The following is a 27,766-nucleotide window of genomic DNA, read 5'->3' as shown; positions in this document are numbered from 1 at the left end:
GTGAAATTAATTTTTATACTAATCTTTAAAGAAGCAAGTCCTCATTGAAGTTGTTGTCAACGTCTGTGAAACAATTTAATACTAAGTCTATGTAAAATATAGGGCCAAATTCAGCTAACTTTAATCATGTGAATGTCCCCACTAGTTAGCAGAGCTTCTCATGTGATTAAGGCAAAAAGGATCTGGGCTGCAATATGTCTATTTTGCTTCTTGTTTCATTCTTGGATATTGATTATTTAAGCAAACTTTTCCTGGATAGATCCTCTTGGAGTTTGCCAAGAGGCAAGTGTCTCAGTGATGTGCTTTCCCATTAACACATGCATAAGTTGCTAAAGTTAGAATTACACATGTGCATAGAAGAAAGAGTAGATTTTTCTGGTGCTGATCCGATTCCCACTGAAGTCAATGCTCTTTCCTTTGACTGCACTGGCAGTTGGATTGGGCCCTGGGAGAGAGATGTTTCGTTCTAGCTTCAGCAAATGAGGTCTTTTTTTAAAACTCTTCCCGCCCTCTTATGGTTAATGCACGCTTTCTGTGTAAGTGAAAAGATCTTCATAATAGATGTCGTTTCATTAATGGTGAAATAACAGTTTTGTGTATTTCAAAACAAGAAATGCATAATTTTAATTTTTTATTTAACTTTGCTCTGAGCCTTCCTGTTGTTAGCATTGAAGTCCTTATAGTTCCTTTATATACAGTGGAATTCTCTTATAGTAAAACTATTTTTTCTTTCCACAAAATGGCTAATCAGAATTGTAATTTGGATATTGTAATACATGGCAGCAACATGGGTTTTTAATTCATTCCATTACATACATGCACTGTATGCATTTCACTATAAGCAGTTTCAGTAGCAGTATTAAATATCTGGAAAATAATTTTGATGTCCCTAATGTTATGATAACACTTGATTTCAATTTTTTTCTTTGCTAATGTAGGGTCTTGGTAAAACTTTGCAAACAATAGCACTGCTAGGGTATCTGAAGCATTACCGAAACATTCCTGGACCACACATGGTCCTAGTTCCAAAATCAACTTTACATAATTGGATGAATGAATTTAAACGCTGGGTTCCATCTTTACGTGCAGTTTGTCTTATTGGAGACAAGGATGCCAGAGTAAGTGAACAACTGAAAGGTATTACACTGTGCATGTCAGAAACTGGTATTCTGGGAAATAGAATTGTTTGAAGTAGTTTCCTTGGCTGCAGAAAAAATACTATAGTTAAAAGCTATACTATATACTAAATACTATAACTTTTAACAGTCTTAGCATGGGGAGGAGTTTAGATGCTATGCTGATAGGTGTTATAGCAAATGCTAAAGTAGAATAACAGATGGGGATTTAACTGAAAATAAATTGATGGACTCTGTACCCCATTTGCCAAACTCCTTCTCCTGTTGGTTTCACCTCTCTCTGGTGACTGCTGGATCTTTGTCCTCTTTCTTGAGTATATTTTCCTCTGTCCCCACTGCTGATTATTTTCTCTACTCAGCTTTCTTGCCATCTTCCCTCTGCCTCCTGTCCTAATGGGTTCACATTTATTCCTTGGAGTGTAACTAATTGTAATGGGATGATATTAAGAGGAGAATTTTGGCTTGGTGTCTCAAGGTACACATGTGCCTCCAGCTCCAACTAATCACTCTACCAGTAAATGCAGCTACACCTAACCGTGAATGCAGGTGGAGTATGCGCAGACAATGTTGTAATTCAGAACTCTAGAACATAACACAAACACAGCATGTTTTTAGTCCTTCCTCATATCTATGTATTATAGACTCTAAGGCTATAGGGGACCTTTTGATCTTCTAGTCTGACATGTTTGTTAATCTTTGCACCACCATAATGGAACCAGGCCCACTGGCTATTGCCAGCTCCCAAGTGTGTGTGTGTGTGTGTGTGTGTGTGTGTGTGTGTGTGTGTGTGTGTGTGTGTGTGTGTGTGTGTGAGAGAGAGAGAGAGAGAGGGGTGGCGGGGAGTAGGGTGGTAGAGTTAAAGCTGCATTATGGGGTGGCTAAGGTTACATGCTACCCCGCAATGCATCATAACTCTGTGTGTCCTGGTTTCCAGAGGTTGTGTTGCTTTAACTTTTTTTATTTCCTGGTTTTCAGGAGGTTTTAAGTCTAGCTTTTGCATTCTAGAAAAGCACAAGGCATCACCTAGTATGTTTTTTCCTCCTCTATAATTTCAAAGCACACTGAATAAGATCATTAGTTGGATATGTCTCATTTAACTACTTCACTGCTGATCATTTAACAGGAAATATTTATTTTTAAAAAATCATATATGCTTAAGGATAAACACTCATTGAGGTGATTGGGGACAATTTATACCTTTTGTTTTAACTCCAGCTGATGATCAGTTTATGCCCTGAAACACAAAGATCGAAAGCTTTTGTTGTTTAACTTGAACTAGTGTAATTCTAGGTATTCTTTTTCATATGTGCTTAATCTGCCTTTTTTTTTTTTTTTTTGAAATCTTGTTAATCTTTGTTTCAACAATGTTGGCAGTCGTAAGTGATAGTGAACGTCAAATAAGTTATGCACGTTATTTAGTATCAATTAATTAATAGATACTTATTTTACATTAGGCTGCTTTTATCCGTGATGTTATGATGCCTGGAGAGTGGGATGTTTGTGTCACCTCATATGAAATGGTAATTAAGGAGAAATCTGTTTTCAAAAAGTTTAACTGGAGGTACTTGGTGATAGATGAAGCCCACAGAATAAAGAATGAAAAATCTAAGGTAAACTTCAATTTCAATTTTCCTACTCTTTGCTCTAGCATTTTGTAGCAAATCATCTTCAGATTTTAAATGTTAGATTATATTTTATTTGTATTCAAATACTCCCTGAAGGGTATTTTTTTGAAAATAGTAGTTTGATCTTTTCGGGCTTAAATTTCAGAGGTACCAAGCTCACATGACGGTCTCATTGACTTCAGTTGAAGTGATGAGGCACAGGATTTCTGAAAATCTGCCCCTTTGTGTTTAAGCCACAGATGATAACATGCTGTTCATTATTTTTTTCTAGCTGTCTGAGATTGTTCGTGAGTTCAAGACAACAAATCGGTTGCTGCTGACAGGAACTCCTTTACAGAACAACCTCCATGAACTGTGGGCATTACTCAACTTTCTTTTACCTGATGTCTTCAATTCTGCAGATGTAAGTTGAGGCCTGATTTTTTTTTTTTTTTTTTTTTTTTTTAAAAACGTAAGTCTGATAATATATTCTGTAGAGAATCAGGATGACCCAGTGGGTGTAGTGGCCTGGGACTTGGGATACACAGATTCAATCCTTTGTTCCATTACAGGCTTCCTGTGTGACCATGGGCAAATCTTAGTTGTTTTGTGCCTCAGTTCCCTAGTTCCCAGTGATGTTGAGAAAATACATAAATATATTAAATATTATGAGGTGCTCAGACACTCTGGTAATAGGTGCCATATAAGTATACGAGAGACATATTTTTAAAAGTCATGGATACAGTGTGTCTCTTACACCTCTCATTTTAATTCTGGGGAGAGCCAGTTGAAGTTCTTTCATGCAACAAGTTTTTGTATGATAAAATACAGTTCTCCTTAGAGGGAACAGACTGAATTTTTCATGTCAGCCTAATAGATTGTCAAAATCCAAATATTGATAGTTAACTTACAAACTGAGGGCCCAATTTTGCAACTGCTCAGACATTGCTAGGCTAAGATTTAAAGATGTGATGTTAGTTAACACGTGTGAACTAAGCACATTTTAAAAATTGCCTTGTTTATACTAAACTTGGGACATTTCAGTTAGCATGTGTTAGTTAACACCTTTAAATCCTAGTCCAGACAAGGTTTTAGGGACAGTTTTCCTAAATTTTTGCTTCTTGTGTAATAGTTATACCTGTGTGAAGTGGGTGTAAAATGCTGCTAAATTAGAGTGGAGAAACTTAAATGATTTAATCTTGCTGATATCACTGTTGCTTATAAATGCAAGTTAAACCAATTTAAGCATGTCTATGTTGAGACATATAATTTGCACAGTAAGTTTTATGCTTTTTCACTTAGAATTACCACTCCTTTTCCTTTCAGATCCCTTCCATTTGCTTTTCCTGTTAGTCTCATCCTCCTGTTGCTTTGATTCATTTACTTCCATTCTTCTTGCTTCATGTCTCTCTCTCATTTCACTTTTTGTGATAAGTAGAAGAGGTTTTGGAACAAATTGATAAATTTAACAGTAGTATGTCACCAGGACTGGATGATATTCACCCAGGAGTTCTGAAGGAACTCAAATATGAAATTGCAGAACTACTAACTGTGATATGTAACCTATTGCTTAAGTGAGCCTCTGTACTAGATGATGGGAGGATAGTTGTAGTGTTATGCCAATTTTTTATTTTTTTGTTAAAAGGCTCCAGAGGCAATCCTGTCAATTATAGGCTAGTTAGTTACCCTAACTTCACTATCTGGCAAATTGGTTGAAACTATAGTAAAGAATAGAATTTTCAGACGCACAGGCCTGGTCTACACTACTGCGCTGGGTCGATGCGAGATATGTTAGTTATGTAACATAACTAATGTATCTCATGTCAACGTACTTAACGTCTGTGCAGTGCGACGTCTTCACAACATTGGCGAGAGAGCATCTCCTTTCTGCCTTTCGGGGAGTTGGACTAATTCAGTTGATGGGAGAGCACTCTCCCATTGACTGAGTGGGTCTACACAGACCCGCTCAATTGATGTTGCTGCATCAATGCCTACCGCCACGGCAGTGTAGACATGCCCATAGATGAGCGTGATATGTCAGGGAAGAGTCAACATGGCTTTTGTAAAGGGAAATCATATCTTTCCAATGGTTTAGAATTATTTGTGGGAGTCAACAAGCATGTGGACGAGGGTGATCCAGTGATGTAGTGTACTTGCACTTTCAGAAAGCTTTTGACAAGGTCCCTTACCAAAGGTTCTTAAGCAAAGTCAGTACTCATGGAATAAGAGGGAAAGTTCTATCTTGGATATGTAATTGTTTAAAAGATGGGAAACAAAAGGTAGGATTAAATGGTCAGTTTTCACAAGGGAAAGAGGTAAATAGCAGGGTTCCCCAGGGATCTGTACCGGGACCAGTGCTGTTCAACATATTCATAAAACAATCTGGAAAAAGGGGTGAACAGTGAGATGGCAAAATTTGCAGATATCACAAAACTACTTAAGATAGATAGATCTGGGATTAGCTGACTGGATGGATTGCTCAAAATGGCCCTGTTCTGCTCAGTCCCTCTGAAGCATCTTGCCACTGTTAGAGAGAGGATACAGGGCTTGGATGCACTTTTGGTCTGAACCAGTCTGGATGTTCTTATGTTCTCATATGAAGGTAGGTTATAAGTGAAAGTAAAGATGAAACTGTACTACTTATAACAATGTGTGTTTTTTCTACAGGACTTTGACTCATGGTTTGATACTAAAAATTGTCTTGGTGATCAAAAACTTGTAGAAAGACTTCATGCAGTAAGTAGTAGTAACTATTGTAATGTATTATTGCTATAAAATAATTTTAAAACAAAAATCTAATCCTTGTCTCGTTTCTCTTCCAATTACTATAAAATGCATTGTGGAAAACTTTATATAAATATTTGTATTCTCATTTATAAATCTTAGAATTAGCATTTGTATTTTTTTAACAATAGTATCTGCCATAATATTTTAGTCAAATATCTATCAGCATTTCTGTTACTTTTTCTAAATTTTTATCTCATATAACATTACTGTCTGAAATAAAAAAATCAAATCTTATGAATCCATAGAAAAATAAAATTGCAAGGAGTTTTGAAACTATGAATTATCTTGAACTACTGCTTCATTGACACTGGAGTGAAGTCAAAACAATTTCAGTTTTATATTTGAATATCCCTTTTATTATGCTTAGGTTAGAATCAACATTTTTGATCATTTTCTTTATCATTAACAGAGGTGGTCAAAAAGGGGAAAAGTTCACAGCACTTTTATTGTTTATGTAAGAAATCTTGCTGTCCAGCTCTAATTAATAATTATAATTATATTTTTATTGTATTAGAACTGAGTAACTAGATTTTTAAAAACATGGCTCAGAATGTTGAAGGTAGGGTCATCCACTCAAAGGCATGGTGTTACTGCACTGGCTTAGATTGGTGCCCCTCCCTCTTCTCCCCCTTCTGATGCTGGAGTTGAATTACCAAAGACTCACCCTGGTTGCAGCTGCCCCCAAAATCTGTTGAGGAGGCTTTTGGGGGTGGTGAGAATATAATATAACTTGAGGGTTCTCCTGGGAACCAAAATGAGGAGAACAGTGTTCATCTTCCCTCATGTTTGTCCTTGTCCTCATCCCACCCAGTCTTCTCCTAACCTGTCCAGTAGACCTTGTATCCACAGAGAGGTATCTGCAATGTGGAGCTGAAGGGAAGATGTGAACTAATACATTAGGAAGCATAAGTTCTAGTGCAATGCCTGGGCTGTAGTAACTTGTGTGATTTAAAATGGTGAATATTTGGATGTGCTTATTTAGTTGAAATGAGAAGCCCCTTGTTACATTTTATGAACTCCTTAAATACATAATACTAGAGACAGAAAAGCCTTACTGGTTTGCACTAGTGGAGGGTACCGGCAGTATGAATTAGTCATATCTGTGAATGTTGTAGTGATCACATTCACCACATGGGCCAGTCTACTCTTGGCCCTGCTCCTCTCACTGACTAAGCTATGAGAAAAGGCTACTTAAATTGCTGCTGTTCTTTCTCCTACTTGTGGCTACATGGATGGATGTGGGGCCAGATTCCCTCTGTGGCTGTGGGAGTAGAGAGGAATTCTCTAACAACTATAGGCCTATAGGAATGACTTTGATGATTCTCTTTCATCTGCTGAACAGCATTCGTAACAGTTATCACCGACCTGAGCCTCTGTTCTTTTTATGGTATTTAAGTTACCTGTGAAGAGCAAGTAAGGGTGGTTTCCACTTTGCTGTTCTGTGGAGAGAGAAGATAGCAATCAGTTCCACATCAGCTGTCCTAAATGTCATAGGGAGCATTTGGTGGCAGCTTTCCGAAGTACCACCACTGGGAAGTGCTACAGCAGCCTTTCCAGAGTCCTTCCTGCTCTCTGCATGAATTTAGCTGTCTATTGGAACCAGTGGACAGCTTATTTTTTCACTCAGAGTGGTTGCAACAGAGCTGGTCTGATGATGTCGCTATGGGAGCAATATGAATTGCTCAGAATTTGAAATGAGTAAATACTGCAGGATCAAGCTGATTTTTCTCACATTTGAAGCAATCTCGTTTTTACAAATAGTTTTCACAGATATCTTATATTTTAGGTTTTGAAGCCTTTTTTGTTACGTCGCATAAAAGTTGAAGTAGAAAAGAGCTTGCCTCCCAAAAAGGAAGTAAAGATTTACCTTGGGCTCAGCAAAATGCAGAGAGAATGGTGAGTTATTTACATTAGAATTATTTATAATTTAGAATAATTGATATTAAAGTACTTTATATTAGACTTGTAATATTTTTTTCTATTCTTGTAGCCATGTCTCTACAATAGGTATGCTCAGCATGTAAAGGGACTCAGTTAATTAGAAAAGCACATTTCCCCCTGAAATTTTTGTATCTACTAGTTAAAAAAACCGACCTATAATAATACTGTAACTGAAAGGAATGAGAGAAAAAATTAGATTTTTCTCTATTTTGTCAGTTTTAAAAAAAAAAATGCATTTAAAAATAATTTTAAAAAAAACGTTGCATGTAGTCAGTTTCATTCTTTTTTTGATGCAAAGTGGGGCTACCTGAGTTTTATGCTAGCATGCTGACTTCACTCTCCCGCACTGCTTTTAGGAGGCCACTTATGTGCATGCTCTTCCTCAGGATCTGCAAAAGGGTGTTTACAGTAACAGGAATAGAGCTAAGTCTCAAATAGAAGCATGAAGCAATTGAGTACAATTGCTGAAAACAGGAATTTCTCAAGATCAGACCCAGTGGTCCATCTAGTCCAAAAGCTGACTGACAGTGACCTTAACTGGATCTTCAGAAGAAATGCAAGAGACCCCATAGCTAATAATTATGAAAAACCTATCTCTAGGGGAAACATATATATTGGACTTATATACTGGAGCATGAGATTTATGTCTCTTCTAATTTTTGTCAAATCCTACATAATGTAACAGTGGATGTTTTCAATATCTAACTAAAAAAACCAAAACAAAGTAACCAGGACATTTTAGAGACTCGCTTGTGTTTTAAAAGTGCAAAACTTAGAAGCTGTAAACGTCTTATTTATTGCGTGTAAAACTTCAGGTATACAAGGATCCTGATGAAAGATATAGACATTCTAAATTCAGCTGGGAAAATGGATAAGATGCGGCTGTTGAATATTCTGATGCAGTTGAGAAAGTGCTGTAACCATCCATATCTATTTGATGGTGCTGAGCCTGGACCTCCTTATACAACTGACATGCATCTTGTCAATAACAGTGGTAAAATGGTAGCTCTGGATAAACTGCTAGCAAAACTCAAAGAACAGGGTGAGTGTAATCTATAGGACAATAGCTATATGAAGAGTATTAATAACAAATAAAATGACCCTGTTTAAAATGGTTCCTGCCTACAAAGTCTTATTCATTACAAACTAAAAGAGTTTCATGGAGTTTCTTAACAGCAAGCAAGGCATAGAGGAAGAGAGAACTCACAATAAGGAAATGAGGAAGAGGGATAAGGTGGGAGGGGAAAAAAATGAAGGGAAGGAGTAATGAAAGAGCTAGAAAAAATAAGCCCTAGTAATTTGATTTAAAACAAAAAAATAAAACCTAAAATTCACCAGAATGCATGCACTGGAGGGACTTGGTGATCTCCGTCTTTTTTGAAAAATTGTTCTTGTGTGGGGGAAAAATTCAGGTATCTGCATTTATGTACACCAGTGACCAAATGCTTCTGTTACTGTCTTTAAAAATGTTCTCTTACTTCTTCAGTTGATATCAGGATACTGTTGTACAAACAGTAAAAATGATCCTTATTGAAAAAATTGCTGAATAGGAGTTTAAAGTCTATCACTGAAAAATAAACTTACAAAAAATATAGAATCATTTGAATAAATTGATCATCAGATATTGAGGAATATGTAAACATGGTACTGTATTTCACGTTCACTCTTTCTGTGCACTTAACCTATTCCTATTTGGTTCTGTGATAAGATTTATGATAAATTTAGTTTGTTTTCTGTACCACTCTGTCAGGCTCCAGAGTTCTCGTTTTTAGTCAGATGACTCGCTTGCTTGATATTTTGGAAGATTATTGCATGTGGCGTGGATATGAGTACTGCCGACTAGATGGACAGACACCGCATGAAGAAAGAGAGGTAAGATGTGTGTTATCAAGAACTGCTTCATTACATAAGCAGTTTATTTAGAGTTGGACAAATTCTGCCATTGGATACCTGCATACAACTGGGAAGTGACATCTCTAGATTTGCCTAAGGACAAACTTAAGGTCTGCTGCAGGACTACTAACTTTTTTTTGAACAATCTGAGGCAATGTTAATTTACTAGGAATATGTTTAACTTTTAGAAATTTAGAAAAGTGGGCCGAAATTGAATAGGTAATCTGTGACACACGTATTCAGTAGTTGATTGGGAATGTAGGTCCCAATCCTACAGTTTTATAGCATGCAGTTGGCTATTGTGTCTGTGCAGAGCTCTGCTGATTTACGGGGCTCCGTCTGTGTGCAATGGTGCGCTTGTATATTGTAAATTGCAAGATCAGGGCCAGGATGTAGGACTTGTGGGGCTTTGCTTTTTTATGATGATAAAACATTTCATTAGATTGACTGACTGAGTTTGATTGGTTTGCCTATGCAAACCTAGAGATTTTCACGGCCATTTAAAGTTGTTGGTATGGTATATGAACACCAAAACAGTCACTAATAAAATCATTTATTTGAAGATTATACTATCTTACTGAGTCTCTCTTTTCTTTTAGGAAGCAATAGACACCTTTAATGCGCCCGACAGTAGCAAATTCATTTTTATGCTGAGTACCAGGGCGGGAGGTCTGGGGATTAATTTGGCAACTGCTGATGTGGTTATTCTCTATGATTCAGACTGGAACCCACAGGTGGATCTGCAGGCTATGGTGAGTAATCTTTTAATATGTCTTAAGGTCTCCTTCCCCACCCCCAGTTATACATATAAAATAATAGCTATAGATGATAGAAAATTATAGCACTCAATGGCTTATTAAGGAATATAGTGGTAGTATTTTTCTACAGTTAAAGCTTTGTTAAAGTGGAGGTGATGTGGATTAAAGGTGGCGGGAGGAGGGGCAGAAAAGTAGGTTCCATGTTACACCGTTTTCAAGGACCTGCTAACAAAAGTGTGGGGGGGAACCCTTACATCTTGACTCTGGTTCAAAAGTGTAGTTTTGGAAAAAGACTATTCTCTTGTAAAAATGGCTATTTCTAAAGAGTTTTCAGCTGTAGGATTTGTAGGTAATTCCAGAAAGTGTGCAGTTGGATGACAAAAATTATGAATTATAATCTGAATTATGGAAGAAATTGCAAATTTCTTGCCTCCCAAAAATATCTGTATAAGAAACAATACTGAAATTGTATCATATACATTATCACTTTCATCACCATAGTACAGCAGTATTGTTGTTTTACTACACAAATATTGACAATAGTCATTCCAGTAAATGCAAAATTCAATGACTGTAAAAACGCATCTCAATAAAGGATGAAAGACATACAATTTTAGGGGCAGATTGTGGCTTCAAGCCACATCAGAATAGGCTTAGTGAGAATTCTAACTCGGGTTCTGGGAAAATCACATGTTGGACCAACATCTCTGCCACCTTTATACAGCGTGCATTCACCTCTGTTCTAGGACAGCTCGGCCTCTTTTTGCCCCTTGTGTAGGCCTATTACTGTAGGTGCATTAGGCTAGGGTAGTTCCTTTGTTGCCCAACTGGGTTGTGCCCAGCCCCTGTATTGTGACAGAGAGAGAGCTAGGAATAATCTAATCACTGGGAAAAAGATCAAGTCTGATCTTCAGAACAGTTATTCTCTTTTGGGTACCTTATAACCATGGCATCTAGTTTGTTTCACATAGAGATTAAAGATCATATAGCACTACCTGCATGATGAGTTTGTTTTGGTGACCCTAATGAAAATACCTTTTCATCATGCTGTTGTAAAATGTGTTGACTACTATATTTTGCTGCAGATGTAGGCTAAATTTCTGTGGTGCAATGTGTGCGTAGTGTGTGAGGTTGCTTTTAGATCATGAAGAAGAAGGCTGCTACATTAGTATTATACAGGAAAGCATAAGAACTGGTGATGGAAGCACTAAAAGGAATCAAATGTAAACTATTACAATAGTACATAAAATAGATTAACAGATAATTATAAGTATTTCTAAGTTCTCTAATCACTCTATTATGTAACCGTAAGTAGAAAAACGATATCTAACTCTCTCTGGCATTGGAAGTTGGGATTTGTCATTGCTGCTGTACTGTACAATGCTCTCATTTATTATTTTGTTATTGCAACCCTTTCTACAGTTGGAGCTTGACTGTAAAAATAAGTATTGAACAGTGCCCATTATCAGGGTTTTAATGTAACACAATCCTGAATCCTTATACCAATGACTTAACCATTAGAAAACAGGGATTTTTAAAAATCAACAGAACAACAAATTCCTTCATATTTGTTTTCTTGTCATATTTGTTTCAAATTCGTGTAAATTTTCCATAGTGAATCACCACAGTATTTGCTAGATTAGCTAAAATACAACATTCAGTTACACTGAGGTAAATCCAGAGTAATTCTGATTTCAGTTCATTTACTCTAGATTTACACTGGTGTATCTGAGATCAGTCAGAATCTACCCCATAGGTATAAATATTATACTGAATGATTTTTAAAATCAGTTCTGTAGGAGTAATGCTTACTGAATAGTAAGTAGGGAAACCAAGAAAATAATTTATAATTTTAAGTTAGACAGTTTCTTTTGATACTTGTGCTAAGATATTTGAGCCAAATTGCTGCTACATTGCTGTTACCGTAGAGTTTTTTATTTTATTTTTATTAGGATCGTGCACATCGTATTGGTCAAAAGAAGCCGGTTCGTGTATTCCGACTTATCACTGACAATACTGTTGAAGACAGGATTGTAGAAAGAGCTGAGATAAAACTGAGACTGGACTCTATAGTTATACAGCAAGGTATCAAATACTGTATACATATGAGGACAGAATTTGGCTCATTCATTGTGCATAGGGTTAAACAATACAAGGCATGAACAAGCTCAAGACACTGAAGAATCAGGCCCGATTGTCTATAATAGTGGAATATTAATTGAACCTAAAAGAGTAAACATCCATTTAAAGGCCTGATTCTTCACTTCTGACTCAGGTGGAGCTTTCTTTGACATTAATGGGAGTTTGCCTGAGTAAAGAGTACAGGACAGAGCACCTATTCCTAAGAAACTAAATTAGTAAAAGCAAAGTAGCTATTGAATGGGGCTTCTCTGAATATGCATGCTCTAAAAAGAGGATGTGTTCCATGACAGTTAAATAAATGCAGTGCCTATTGTACTGTAAGTTTTTGTAATATACTGAACCTGTAAAATTGCATTGCAATTTCAGTTGAAGCTCAGTGTTCCCTGTGCACTGAAGAGAGTGGTTGGTTTAAAGCAGAAGTTCTCAACTTGGGGTTTCAAACAGATGTCAGGCTGCAACTCCCCTGTCCTTCCAGTGTTGTTAAATGGGAGGCTGGTTCTCACTAGATGGAAAGGGCGTTTCAGGTTGGGCTTGGTATAGGAAAGGTTGAACTTCAGTTTAAAACATTCAATGTATTTCTAATGCTAGGAAGACTCATAGATCAGCAGTCTAACAAACTAGCAAAAGACGAAATGCTGCAGATGATCCGGCATGGAGCCACACATGTTTTTGCTTCCAAGGACAGTGAACTGACAGAGGAAGATATTACCACTATTTTAGAAAGAGGTGAAAAGAAGGTGAGAGCATAGTTTCATATAGAATTTTGAACATCATTGTAAGAGAAAAGAATTTGTGGTAGTTAAGAATCACCAATCTGTTTAAACTGCAAATCTTGTTTGCAAAAAAAAATCTGACAAGATTTTATATTTATTGTACTAGCAGCTATCTGCTGCTTCTCTATATAACAGGAAACATCTTGGAAGGGGAAATACTGTATGTATGTCTGTTTAGTTGTGCAGTTATCTCCTGCTTCTCAGTAAGTTAGCTGAGTATGTTAAACTCTTATGAAAAATTAGATTGTTTTTAAGGTCTCTCAAAACTTCAGAGAAATGCACACCCTCTAGTTATTTTTTCCAAGTCCAAAAAATTGATAAAATGTTAGTTTTAGCACTGTAGTTTCATTAAATAAGCTTTTAGAAGTGTGTATTGTTAAAGGATTGGTCAGAAACCCTATGACAGTTTAAATAAATGCAAGACCTTTTTGAAACTCTACATGGCAGTAGGTAGCTTAGTGGGCTAATGAACTAACTATCTTTTCAGCTCAGAAGAGTTGTATATAAATTTTGTTTAAATCAAAAGTGAAATTGTATTTGGTACCAGCATAATGTATAGGAGATGTTGGGCCACATCATAACGACATACTAAACTTAAATTAATAGGAAGTCTCAGTGCATGAGAGCAAAGGACCGGAATGATAGGTGTGCTTCAGGTTTTCATGAAGGAGAAAGATGGGTACTAATATTCATGAAAACTTAAGTGAGCAAGGCTGATTTTTAGAAATGTAATACAGAATTGAAAACACTTCAGACGTGTTGATAGAAGTAACTTATCTCTATGCATTATTTTAGACAGCTGAAATGAATGAACGTTTGCAAAAAATGGGGGAGAGCTCTCTAAGGAACTTCACTATGGACACAGAGATGAGTTTATACAACTTTGAAGGTGAAGATTATAGAGAAAAACAAAAGGTATGTTGTTTTCTCATACATATAGCATTGTATTTACTTTAATTATAATCATAGGATGAGTGAATCAGATTTTCACAAGCATAACAACATTTCATTAGGAATCTAATAGCTGTAAATAAGAGCCTTAGGAATTCACTTAAACATTTTTATTTCGCTTTTTAAAAAATGTTGCTTTATCTATGGCATTGTTTTAAAAAAAAAAACAGGTTCATCCATCAAAAAAATTACTCTTTACAAACATCAGTTTCAGAAGATTAAAGCTACTATGGCCCAAATCTTATAGTCCTTACTGAGACAGAACTTCCATTATATTTCATTCTTTTTAGAAGTCTTTGGAGTTACAATGGTTTTACCCCTTTGTTAACTGAGATAAGAATCACATCCATTGACTTCAAAGAACTTGGGCCAGTTTCTCCCTGGCATTAGGGTGGTTTTGCACCACTCCAGTAGTGTATAGGTTTTCTACAACTGCTTAGCTGGCCACAGGAGGATCATCCCAGCATAACAGTGTTACACAGTGGTGTGTGGAGCCATCATAGGAGCTCTGATGCCACTTCCCTCTTTGTGATTGGTGCGGAGGATGTGACCAAAGCTTCCCTGCACCTCCACAATCCCCATCTGTTGTTAACAGCCCATTAGGCATCTAGTGCAGTGTGGGTATGAGAGTAAGGTGGCTTTGTGCCACCTTTGCATCCCCTTACTGAATTGTGTTGAGTGAGTGCTCCTTAGCAGGAGCCAAAAATAAAGGCCCTTTGCCTTGTTCGAATTATACCCCAAAGCAAATATACTTTTACAGTGAGGCTGTTTCTTCCTGTGGCTGAGTAATGCTATGTATTTATTGTCACCAGCAGCTTCCTTGATTACCTTCAAATCCAGACATTGGGGGTGGGATAAAATATATTGGAAATCTTTTATCAGAATTATATGTTCCTTCTGCTAGTATCTTCTATTCTGTGTCAGAATAAGCCAGCTCAACCAGCACTAATAGTGGTATTGATCTTGCAGGACCTGTTTGTATGGTTATAGTTGATTCACCATTATCCAACACATTTGTTGCCAACACTGGTGATTACTGAAGAGGTTGGCCATGGTAGATATTTGGAGATATATTTCAGTCACTGTTATTCTTGAATGCAGCCTCAGGCTCTGGTACTGCAATGATATCTGTGTGGGCAGAATCTTGCCTTTTCCCAGAGCTCCTTTGACATCGGTGGAACTTTGCAGAAGTGCAGGGGTCTATCCATGCATATGTCCTTGCAGCTTCCGAGCCTAAATGGTAATTAATATTTCAGATCTCTTTGAAGCTGTGTACACAACTTTTTGAAAATGTGGTAGAAAAATACACCTTGCTAATATAAGGGTCTACCGTGCTCTCAGCTACCTATGCAGTCGGGATAAATAAGAATTTATGCTGGAAAGTCCCTTAAAAAAAAAAGCACAAGGAGGGCAGCAAAGCCAGCACAACATTGTCACCTCTCTTCTCTGTGTTGTGTGTTGTATCAGATAATAGTGGGTGGAGCTGAGCTTCACCCTTAGTATGTGGCATTGTCCCCTGGATATTTGTGGTGTTTTTGGCAGATTTCTAGTCAATAGACTATAGCATGTGCATGAGTCAAGTTGCTAGATGTAAGAATAGGCCAGGGAGTAGTGTGGATGTACAGCTTCCCATGTGCATTTTCTAGGCACTGGTGGTGAAGGAATGAAGGGCCACATTCTTGTCTACTCCACATGGCTACTAACCTATTCTGCCTCCCCTCCATACCCCTGTGAGATCCTCTTTGTATGTTTGTTTAAAGTGCTTACATCAGAATTTGTCTCTTAGTAATGAATCTTGTGGTAACATGAATTCGGCTGAACCATAAGTTTTAACTAGTGCTCACAGTAGAAATACTATTTATCTATTGGTGGACACCATCTTAACTGGTTCAATACAAACTGACTACAGCAATCACATCTGTGATTTCAGGAAGATATTTGGAGTTACTTAAATGGTTTGTTTTGCTTTTGTTTGTGTGTAGCTGAGTATGATGGAATGGATAGAGCCTCCAAAACGAGAGCGCAAAGCTAATTATGCAGTGGATGCGTATTTTAGAGAAGCCCTGCGTGTTAGTGAACCAAAAGTTCCAAAGGTAAAAGAATATAGATTTTTAATCTGTACCACTCTTTTCAACTTGTAGTAAAATCAATATCTGTGTTTTACAGTGTAAAATGTTGCTACTGTCTGGACAATGGCAACAGAAAGTAATTGAAAAATAGAAAATTGTGTAATGTTAATATACATATATATATTTTTAAAGGCTCCACGACCCCCCAAGCAGCCAAATATTCAAGATTTCCAGTTTTTTCCACCACGATTGTTTGAGCTTCTGGAAAAAGAAATTCTTTATTATCGCAAGACTATAGGCTATAAGGTAATCATGACTTCTTTCTTTTATTTCAAATGAAATAATTCAAATCTCAATGTATCCAGATTGGTTGTAAATAGTCAGAATTGCTAAATTCTTAAGGAAAATGGAAGTTCAAAAGTAATTTTAATAAGGTAGTTGACTGCTAGAAAGCTTCTAGTATTTGTGCAGAATTTATACGTTTTTCTAAAGAAAAATGAAATACTACAAACATCATTCCTACTTGGAGTTTTTTTGTGCACATCTGTAGCTTTTCCCTTTACTGAGAATCACACTTAATCATACTGGATAGCATATATTTCTGGCTGGGTATCTAACAATAAGAAGATGGAATGGACCAAATGAAGACAGAACTAATTTAATATACATATTTTCCTAGTCTCTTAAAACTGTGCTTTTGTGTAATGTGTAGAAAGACAAGTTTGACTAATGCAAGGTCACTTTCCCTGTTATTAAATCTATCTCGCTACAGTGGCTTTTGTATGCTTCATTATAGAAGTATCTTTTAAACTGCTTTTGAAGTTTACCTACTGTTGACTTGCGGTAGGTTTGGTTAATCAGTATTTTCTTGGACCTTTTGTGACGTGGAGTTAACAAGTTCCAAGAAACGTAACGAAAAGAAGAATCTCATGTTTTACAAAAAACAATCCCATTTTATTAATACTAAGAAAAAACTAAAACAGACACCAACAATGTCTGGTTCCCCTAATTGAGCTTTAGCAACTGGATTCATGCCTAATGCAGGCCTTAGGACATACATCTCCCCTATTCAAGTACTGAATTCTCTTTTCTCTTGCACTTGCACTAACTAGTTTTACACTGATGTGATTCTATTGACTTCGGTGGAATTAACGTTTTCATTTACACAGGCATAACTTAATGCAACAATCAGGCCAATTATGACAAAATGAGAGACACAGGAAAGCGGTTTGTCCAAAAAGAGATATAGACAACATAAAATTACAAAGTGATCTAAAAATATAATGCAGGAGAAATCACAAGATGGGATTACGTGGCAGCAAATATGATGATGAAATGACAAGCCAAAATGATATAGTAGTATTAGAAAAATCAGGTTTTAATTTTTAAAAAAATGCAGGAAATGTATGGGGGGGGGGAAGAGACTATTTAGGAGCAAAAAGAGTGAAGGAAAATGTAAAATAAGGAGAGAGCACAATTAGAGCCCAATTCATGTGCTTAACACTTTGAGCAAAAAAAATGAAAAAAGCATGAGGCTTGCTGATATAAATATAAATTAGAACTAGAATATCAACTAGAGGCAGGTAAAAACACTTAGATAACTTAAATGTATTTAAATCAACAGGACTAGATTGAAATTCATATGAGTTCTAAAGGAAGGAGGAGATATCACAGCCATTGGCAATGGTTTTTGAGAACTCATGGAGAACAGGTGAAAAGCAAATGTAGTAACAGTTCTTAAAGAAAAATGAAGCTCGAGGAAAATACAAAGACTTAGAGGAGTCAGGTATAACCGTAACATCAGGTAACATAGGCTTGGTCTACATTGACAATGGAGGTAGGCATAACGTCACTTACATCGACCCCCTAAAGTGCGTTTCCACTGGCATGTCAATTCTGCTTACCTAAATTGCGGTAAAATTCGACTTAATAAAACCACCTCCACAAGTGGTGTAGCGGTGAAGTCAAATTCAGAGGGTCAAATGAGCATCAGTGCAGGGAGAGCACAACGTAAATCGACATCATTGGCCTCTGGGAGGTATCCCATAATGCTCTGCACATTCACAGTCTACTGCACTGTGGTCACATAAACAGGAAATAGCTCCTCCCTGCAAGCCCCGGGAAATTTTGAATTTTCTGTTTGGTCAGCATGGAGAGAGCTTGTCAGCACAGCTGATCATGGCGACTGCACACTCAAATGCACTCCAGCCTGGAGTTGACCTGAGGTCTTGGATCTCATCAGTCTGTGGAGTGAAGAGTCTGTTCTGGCCCAGCTCCGAGCCAGCAAAAGAAATTTGGATATTTATGAGAAGGTATCTCGCGGCATGTTGAAGGAGCGGCACAATGCCGTGTTAAAGAACAAAGATCTGAGGCAGGCTTATCAGAAAACTAGGGAAGCTAACAGCTATTCTGGTTCCTCATCCAAAACATGCCGCTTTTACAAGGAGCTGCATGTGATTCTTGGCGGAGACCCCATCACTATGTCACCGCACAGCGTTGATACCTCTGGGGAATCCGAGTCCAGGATGAATGAGGACGAGTCTGTGGACAAGGAGGATGAGGAGGAGAACAGGGGGAAGGAGAGGTGCGGTATCCCTTCTCCCTAAAAGCCAGAAGCTGTTTGCAACACAGGAGCAGACCACCCAGATGCAGGAAACCATGTCTGACTGGGATGCCGGGGAAGGCACATCTGGTGAGTATGTACTGCAAATTGCATGTCTTTGGTGTTATCCCCTGTCCAGAATCTTGTACCAGCAGGGAAAAAGAGGTGTTTATGGCAGTGGGGCCTTGCTTCCTCGTACTTGGTGTGCTTGAGCACTGGGCTAACTCTGGAAAAAATGATTTATGCGCATAGGGATGCTCTGAGAATCCTCCATGCATATCTCTAGGAAGCTTTCATGCAGGTACTCTGCAATCCTTTGGGGAAGGTTTCTTGGGAGAGCAGCCTTATTTCTTCCACCGCGATAGGACACTTTCCCTTGCCGCTCTGTTATTAATTGTGCAGACATCATCTCGGAACACAGCATAGCAGCTTAAGGGCCAGTCCTGTAGCCAGATGCTTGCAACAAACCCTCCCTTTCTGCCTCCGTGACCCTTAGCATGCTGATATCACTCATGGTTACCTAGGGAAGATGGAGCACATTTACAGTATCTGCTGAAGAAAGTTTTTTAAAGTGTGTGTTATTGCACAGCCGGGGATGGTTTCTTGGTTCAGAACATCGCAAGTCCATAAGCAGGATGTTGTTGCTATGGCCCCTTGGGCATCCGCAGAGGGGTTCCCATTTTTTTCCTCCAGAGACGGTTAACCCGTACCCACTCCTCACCCTTTCTTCTGCCTGTTAAAAGTTTGATCAGTTGGGAACCCAACATCCATGCTGCTCTAGGGAGCATGGACTTGTCCAGTATGAGCCCCGGGAATTTCACTAACACAAATGTACTCACCCCTCACTTACCATGGCTGGAACGGCACTCCGACCCCTGCAATAGTGAGGCAATGGAATGAGATTGTAGCCTTCCCTTAGGAATGTTCAGGGGACTTATTTTTACATTGTAACATTGCTTTTCATCCATGGGATGAGTTAACAATGGGTACCTTGTGCTTTGCTCCCTCACAGTGGACAACGTGGCCTTCAACACACCACCATCTCATACTCCTGCAGAGTGCCTGTCACAGATAAGAAAGCGAAAAAAAGATAAGAAAGAAAAAAACCTCGGGATGCCCAGTTTAATGACCTAATGAATGCCTCTGCGGATGCTGACACGGAGCTAAGAGTGTGGAGGCTTTCATTATCTGAGAAACTGAATGTGGATATGGACAACAGGAGTATGAGCGTTCAACGTAAGAAGAGATACTGCGTATAATGCGTGATCAACCATACATGTTGTGGTGTCTGGTTGAGCTTCAGGAAGCTCAGCGGCAAGAGAGACTCCCTCTGAAGCCCCTGCAAAACTCTGAGCTGATGCATTCTTTCCTAGTCCCTATCCAAAAGCAGTCTAGGAGGAGGTTGAGCAGGGTGCTGTACGAGCTGCACTCCTTGCTGGTTGAGGTGAGCAGAAAAAGGCGACAGCCCCTTTAAGGACTGGGGATGTGTGATTCTTTCCTGTGTATACAGCCAAAATGGGCTTTCTGTTCCTGGCCCCACAATATGCATATGGAAAATTCAATTATATTCCATTTTCCCCCTCTGAAGGATCGCCAATAAATAAAGAACTGCTTTCCAATTCATTATTCTTTATTTATTTATTGATAAGAAGGGAATAAAGGGAGGGGGGGACTGGAACAGTGGGGGATGTGAAGTGAAAGCACAGCACAGATAAGCAATGCACATTACTGTTGTCTCTCGTTGCAAAAACAGTTTTTCAATGCTTCCCTGGGGCACAGTGTTCCATGATTGGCTCTCAGCATTGCAGTGGCATTTGACAGCTCAAAATTTGCGGCCAGCCTATCTGCCTGCACAACTCAACCCAATGGGAACTTATCCCCTTTGTCTCACAGACATTATGGAGCACAAGCAGGCAGATATAACTATTGGGATATTTTTTTCACTGAGGTCTAACCTAGTGAGCAGACTTTGCCAGCTCGCTTTTAAACATCCAAATGCACATTCCACCACCATTCTGCACTTGCTGAGCCTAGTATTAAAATGCTCCTTTTCGCTGTCCAAGTGCTCAGTGTAGGGCTTCATTAGCCAGGGGAGCAAGGGGTAGCAGGATTACCCAGGATCACTATTGGCATTTCAACATCACCAATATTTATTTTTTGGTCAGGGAAGAAAGTGCCTGCCTGCATCTTTTTGAACAGACCTGAGTTCCTAAAGATGCGCGTGTCATGCACCTTTCCAAACCACCCCACATTGATGTTGGGTGAAGTGTCCCCTGTGATCCACATGGGCCTGAAACACCATTGAGAATTATTCCTTGCGGTTTATGTACTCTGTGGCAAGCTGGTCTGGGGCTAAGATAGGGAATGTGTGCGCCATCTATCACCCTGCCACAGTTTGGGAATCCCATTGCGGCAAACCCTTCCACTGTCTTCCACATTTCTCAAAGTCACTACCCTTCTTAGCAGAAATCTATTAATGGTCTGGCACACTTGAATCACAGTTGCTCCCATGGTGGATTTACTGACTCTGAATTGATTCCCAACTGACCGGTAGCACTGTCAGAGCTGGTCTCCAGCGTGTTTCAGGGCTGGGGAGAGCTCTCTGCAAAGTTCAAAGAAAGTGGCCTTTCGCATTCAAAAGTTCTGCAGCCACTACTCATCATCCCACACCTTCATAACAATGCGATCCCACCAGTCCTGCTTGTTTTCTGGGACCAGAAACGGCACTCCACCGACTGCAGGTGGTGCGTGACAGCCTGCAGCAAATGGGAATTGTTTCGTTTTATGTCTTGTAGCAAGGCGGCCTCTGTAACATCGCAATTTTCAGCACTGCAGCTCCTGCCTCACCCCTGAAAATACTGCAAGATAAGTCATGAGGTGTTTGATGCTCACAATAATAGTGCAGAGATGAGCGGGCTCCATTCCTCTCAGGCAATGGCATGAGTGGCAGAGACTGAAGGGTTTGAAAAAATGGCGCCAAAAGGAGATGATCTGTTTGTTTTGGACTGGGGCAAGAAGGGATGGGGGAGGAGTATGTTGCATCATGGGAGGACGACAACCTTCCCAAAACCCTCTGTGGCTAGTTGCACTGTGGGATAGCTATCGATGGTGCATCGCTTTGATTGTTGACTCAAGCACAGCTAGTGGGGAAGCAATTCCCTGACACAATGAGCGTGTGTGGTCACTGACTTCTAAAATTCGGTGGGTGAAAGTCGATTTAAAATTGACTTCGCTCTGCAGTGTAGACATATCCATAGAAAACTTTGCCCTAACATTCCACCTACGAGGTGGAGAGAGCCTGTAATATTATACCTCCTTTGAGTGCATGATTTAGAAAGGGGGATACAATGGGGAGTCTCCTCTAGAGTTGAATAACATTAAAAATACATTAGGTAGCGTAGATTGTAAACACTTTGGGAGCAGAGACCATGTCATCTCATCATTGTTGTGATGTGCTACCACAGATATGCACAGTGTAAAATAACAATAATGAAAGTATTTTTATTTACTGTTGACAGAGGGTAGTTTGCAGAGTTCTAAGCTAACTTGAGCCTAGCAATTGTAACAAATTAGAAAGCTCCTAACCCTGTGCTCATTATACAGTAAGCTTCAATTGCATTGTAAGTCAAAACAATTTGTATCTTTTCAGTTTACTTAGCCTGACTTGATTATGTGCGATTGATATTTCTCAAGGTTAGCCGACCTCACAGTTTGGGAGACACTAAGCACCTTGAGCATAATGTATAACTACAGTGTTGGTTGCTTGAATGGGAGAGAGACACATTGTCTGCTTTCTCAGTTTAATAACAGAGGTCCTGCCTTACTGGAAGAGGTCAGTGAAAATAGGTATAGTCCATTATCCTGTCTGCTGCAGCAGCCACCGCTTATATTGGACTCTTCAGAGGAATGTGGGAGAGTTCCCAGCATGCACTGCAATTTGCTAGTTGTGCAGTACTATAATAAGCCACAGGAAGAAATGTCTTGCTGACTTCAGCTGGTTATTATCATATGCCCAGAAATATGAGGATTGATACGGTTTGTAATTTGGTCATGTTATATATAAGTGCAACTGTATTTTGACTTTTATAATCCTATAATTGAATAATATGCTGTAGAAGTGACTTGCACATATTTATGTATTTTGTGTAATTAGAAAAAAAAAAAATTGCCTTTATCCATTCAATTTGTGTTTAATTTCATAGTGCTGCCTTTTATTTGAATTATAAAAGACGGTAAAAGGGAGTGGCTGATTTGTTTTTAGTAATGCCATTCTTAATTTAAGCCATCTTTATCATATCTTCTCTTAAATTTTCTTTCAATTTCATGTTCCTTTGTTCTTCTGATATAATAAACTCAGATGTGGGCAGAATTATAATAAATTCAGTGAGTAGAATTATTAATTTCCTTATGGGCTTTTCTGTGATGCTCAGCACTACAGTGTTGTGAGTGCTTCTTATGTATTCAGCAATTTATCTCCAGGACACCTTGCTTAACATCACATAGGAGTTCTGTGGTAAAAGCAGGGATAGGATCCTGTTCTCCCGAATCCAGCTGTCTTAGCCATGAGACAGTCTATTCTCTCCCTGTGATCCTCTGTCTCAATTACTACATACCTTTCATCTTCTACAACCAAACTTTTTACCGCATTGCCCAGAGCAGCGCAGAGCTGCAATTGTAGGGAAAGTCCTGCTTAGCCTCTATCTGAAGCATGCCCAGGATAAATGGTATCTCTGAATTAATTTAGCTACAAAAATCTACAAATGAGCATGTGCAAATTACAGTTTTTCAAAGGCTTATAATTTGGCCAGGTTTTCATGGGGACAGCATAAAGCACATCGTTGACACAGAGGCCACCCACTGCTAAACTTCAAGTCGGTGCTTCAGAGTATGCGGACAGAGCTTTTCCAAGACAAGATCACCAGAATTTTACATGGTCAAAATGTATTTTTCTATAGCCTTGTTCTGAAAAACTGCTGAATTATTTTGGCTGAATTTCCCCCACCCAAAAAAAAAAAAAATGTAGCCTGAGACAGCTACTCGGGCATGAAGGGTTTAAATATGAATGGTTAAGTTTGCAAAGTTATAAGCAATAGAAAATAGGGTCTTTTAATGGGATGTGTTAGGCAGCCTTAATATGAGGCAGTGTTTGGCTAAACTGGCCATTTTATTGTCATTGAGGGGTGCTCTTTTGGTGACATAGCACTGCCATAAATTGCAACTACAACCCCCCTCCTAGTTGTCAGATCAGAGAAAAGGTGGTGTGACCAGGACATCCTTGCACCCAGATGATCTCTGGTTGCCATAGCAGCCCGTAGGGGTCATTAGCAGACTTCAGGGGTCTGACCATCTAGTCAGCTACAGACCTCAAGGAGCACAAAAATGGCATAAAGCCACCTTTTGCCTCCTCCCTTCTGGACTTGTGCCAAGTGATCCTTGGCTGGAATTGAGAATTGGGTTCTATGACTGCTCTCTGGCAAACAGGTCCATTAATGGTATTTTAATAATCATTCTCATAACTGCAGCTTTACTTCAGATTGCTTCATATTCAAAGAGATTTTGTCAATTTCATTGATCTCTGATCACAGATGTACTCCTTGATCTAGATTTCTAAGGAAATAGGGTGGTACCTTGTGTCCTCAGTTGTTAGCAGTGGGCCACATTCTAACCTATTAAGCCTGTGCATGTCCTTTGAAACTCCTACGTGCTATTGCCTAGAACTTGTCCCAATATGTCTAACTTGGGACCTTAAATGAGAAGTGTTTGCTTTATACATGGCTGAGGAAAATACAGAAGCTTTGTGACTTTTTGAAATATTAATAATCTATTAAGAAGAAAAATAGCAAGTTGATAAATGCAGGTGATTTGTCATGTTTATATTTTGGTAATGCATCATTGCAGGCAACTAACTTTGCAGAATGTTATATTTGTGTGAGATGAACTCTGGTTACTGCTTTCCTTTTGTGTGCTATTACATTCAATTCACCACTCCATACTTCTGGAAAAAAAGCTTGCTAAAATTTCAGCCAAGAATAAGGACAAAAATGTGCCCTCTTTCCATTCTGTTACAGACTATTGGTTATTGCAGAATGTTACTACATTTTTTTAAATTAAAAAGTAACTTCAAAAGTTTTCTTATGAAAGCTACTTTTACATATATCATAGGTTCATTGTGTTACTCGGGGAACAAAGTTTTGGGACCTGGATTATGAGTAGCAGCAGAGTATGGTGCATACTTCTTTTTCTTGCTTATTCACGATGGAATAAATCATCAGTTTGCACAAGTTAAACCTGTGTACTGGTTGATGTCCAAATGTAATTCAATTGTTAACGACAGTAAGAGTAACACATATGACATGGATAGTAATTTTGTTCTGCTTGGAAAAGAAATATAACATTTATTTTTTATTTCATAATTTGAAGTAAAGATAATTTAAAATCACGGATTGTTTCTTAACTTTCCTTTTGTGGCTCTTGAAGTTCAAATGGAGATGTCCAGTACTGGCATTCCTACATAGTCCTGTATGTTACAAGCAAAATCCTTTTGTTTTCCACTACAGATTATTTTGATGGTCCTAAATTGTGCCAATCACACTGAACTTGTGTAAAGAAGAAACTATTTTCATATTAGGGCCTGAATCACCATTCCTTTACTCCAATATCATGCCAGCATGACTTCACTGAAATCAATGGAGAATCATTTGTCTATTATTGATGTAACAGAGAGGTGCATCAAGCCTCAGCTCTTTGATATTATTATGCAGCTAATGCGATGTGCTTGACAACTTGAGATTTTCTTGCAGATGTTTGATGTAAAATCTTTATAATAAAGAGGCATTCTCTTAGTTTAAAGCAAGATTTGTATTGAAACTGAGGTCTCATTTAAAAAACAAATGTCAGGGGGTGAATTTGTGCTGTACATACAATAGTTTGTATTAAATCACAACAAACTATAGAATATTGGTTCAACTTAAAAACAACAAAAGCAAGAAAATTTTTAGCCAGGGATTAAATTTTATTCACCCCTTTGTGCCTTGCTATCACAGAATATGTGGTATGCAACTGGGCACTGTTCTTTACAGTTGAAATTCAGCAATGAGAGAAGGGCCCAGAACAAAGTTGTGTGTGCCATAGATCTCCAGCAGTAACCCGTGCAGGAAAGACACGGGTGGAGTGACTGCACAAGAGTTGTCATGAAGGAGACTTTGTGCTGGCTTCATATGCACTCGGGCACACTGGAGTGTTGTCGTGAGAAGGGAACAAAGCCTGAGTTCACATGAATGGATCCAGTAGGTGGGATAGGCAGTGGTAGCAGATGCTGTTCCATCACATAGGCATGTTTTAAGAATTTCACCCTATGTGCATGTAGAACTTTTTTGATACTAATGAGAACTAGGAATATGAAGGGAAGAAACCCTTGTTTGTGTGTTCGACAGTCATATTCAAATCAGATTTAAATTATTTTAAATCTGTGCTTCAGAATGTGATAGATAGAAAATCTGAAACTTGCTGCGCTCTGAGCAGGGACACAAAAAAGATACTAGACCTGCTTGGTTCTACCTAATGCTGTAATCTCCTACCTTTAAATCAGCAATGTGTACAGTTTTATAGTCTACCCAGTCTTGACTCTCAGGCCACAATGGGAGGGAAGAAATAAGGTTTAAATCGTTCTGTTCACAGTGGAAAGAAAATAGTTATAGGAGTCATTGTCTGCTTTAATTTCTAATCACTGGAGAATGTACTTTTATCATTTTCATGGGATCCAACAGCATTTACCATAGATCGGAATTGCTTTACCCTTAAGGAACTAACTTAGATCCTTTGGTTACTTACCAATGAGGTTTAACATACTTCAATGAAACAAGCACCTGAAAGCCAAGAAAAAGCAAATGTAGATGAATGACTTATGGTTTAATATATACACCTTGCCTGAAAGGATAATATTTTCAACCTCACCATTTCTGCAAACGCAGCTGAAAAAAAACGTTCCAGAAGCTGTGTGGCATGTTTTAAATTTTTTTTTTCCACTACCAGTATATCATGGCATCAGAAACATTTCCTTTTGTAACAAATGCTCAGTGGTGAGGACCGCATCAATCCTGTCAAACTTAACTTGTGCTTATAGAGTAAATTGTAAAGTGAGATTGATATGAGTATGTACAGTACCCTTAATAACATTGTTCCTTTACTCCTTGTTCATCCTTTTATTGCTGACTTTAGGTCCCTAGGAACCCTGACCTCCCAAATGCAGCTCAGGTACAAAAAGAGGAACAAAGGAAGATTGATGAGTCTGCACCTCATACTCCAGAAGAAACTGAAGAAAAGGAGAAACTGCTCACACAAGTAAAATGATAAAAGTAGCTGAAGTATTGGGTGCACAGTGTTTCATCAAAAAATGACAATTAAAAATATACATGGAAGACTGCAGTGTATTTATAGAAATGGGAGTTCACATTTTTCATTCAGTATTGTATACAGTAAAACAATATAGTTAAAAGATTATGGAATTAAAAAAACCCCAAACCCAAAATGTTTAGTTGTAATGAAAAATATCCCTCCAGCCCCATCTTGTTGGTTGTATTTGACTAGAAATTCATCAGGTGTGGGAGAGGGAAAGGAGACTAAAGGCTCAAAGTAAACCAAATCCACAGAATAGGGAAGGAGAGAGCACAGGACAAACAGGGTAAAGAGTGAGGAGAAAAAGTCCAAATGGATCATCAGATTAAGCAATGTAAGGATTTAGCGTGTTTGTATTTCTTTTAAACAAGTAACACACTTCCAAAGTGCATGTAATGTATAATCTGTAATTCCAGTTAGGGTTTCTGGGCACATAAAATCAGAATCCTTTTGATATTTTAGCTTTTGTGTCCCTATCAGGGGCCAAATCTGCGTTACTCAGGACCTCTTTAGCCCTTACTGAAGCAAATGTGTCATTAAAGTGTGTTTAGTTTTGCTTGATTAAATACTGGGAAAGCGCTTCAGGAGTTTGACACACAGGTTTCTAGTTTTTAATCTGTTAATGTGATCTATATATGTTATATATATGTATGCAGTAGTGATGCCACGAGTCAATATCTGAGTTGCAGCATGATATACAATGTCTTTAGACTCTT

General features: G+C 38.4%; 1 protein-coding gene across 3 annotated transcripts in view; it reads left to right on the top strand.

The window, feature by feature from the left end:
- The window catches only part of SMARCA1 (SWI/SNF related, matrix associated, actin dependent regulator of chromatin, subfamily a, member 1), a 62,934-nt gene that overhangs the window by 13,652 nt on the left and 21,516 nt on the right, over positions 1-27,766 (top strand). For 2 of the 3 annotated variants that reach the window (XM_067548202.1, XM_067548201.1), the window contains exons 6-19: positions 939-1,118; positions 2,591-2,746; positions 3,033-3,164; positions 5,408-5,476; positions 7,314-7,423; positions 8,284-8,510; positions 9,219-9,340; positions 9,961-10,113; positions 12,072-12,204; positions 12,850-12,998; positions 13,830-13,949; positions 15,968-16,078; positions 16,247-16,360; positions 26,874-26,996. In XM_067548202.1, coding sequence (XP_067404303.1) covers positions 939-1,118; positions 2,591-2,746; positions 3,033-3,164; positions 5,408-5,476; positions 7,314-7,423; positions 8,284-8,510; positions 9,219-9,340; positions 9,961-10,113; positions 12,072-12,204; positions 12,850-12,998; positions 13,830-13,949; positions 15,968-16,078; positions 16,247-16,360; positions 26,874-26,996 — 1,899 coding nt within the window. Of the gene's footprint in view, positions 1-938; positions 1,119-2,590; positions 2,747-3,032; positions 3,165-5,407; positions 5,477-7,313; positions 7,424-8,283; positions 8,511-9,218; positions 9,341-9,960; positions 10,114-12,071; positions 12,205-12,849; positions 12,999-13,829; positions 13,950-15,967; positions 16,079-16,246; positions 16,361-18,498; positions 18,747-19,668; positions 20,198-26,873; positions 26,997-27,766 lie in introns of those variants that run through there. The other variant, XR_010919710.1, reaches the window with a different exon arrangement.

Source organism: Emydura macquarii, unplaced genomic scaffold (assembly GCF_026122565.2).
Source record: "Emydura macquarii macquarii isolate MOO-44397 ecotype Brisbane River unplaced genomic scaffold, CSIRO-AGI_Emac_v2 contig_1253, whole genome shotgun sequence".
Lineage (NCBI taxonomy): Eukaryota > Metazoa > Chordata > Testudines > Chelidae > Emydura > Emydura macquarii.
The sequence above is the reverse complement of the archived record's forward strand: the minus strand, read 5'-3'. Positions and strand labels throughout refer to the sequence as shown.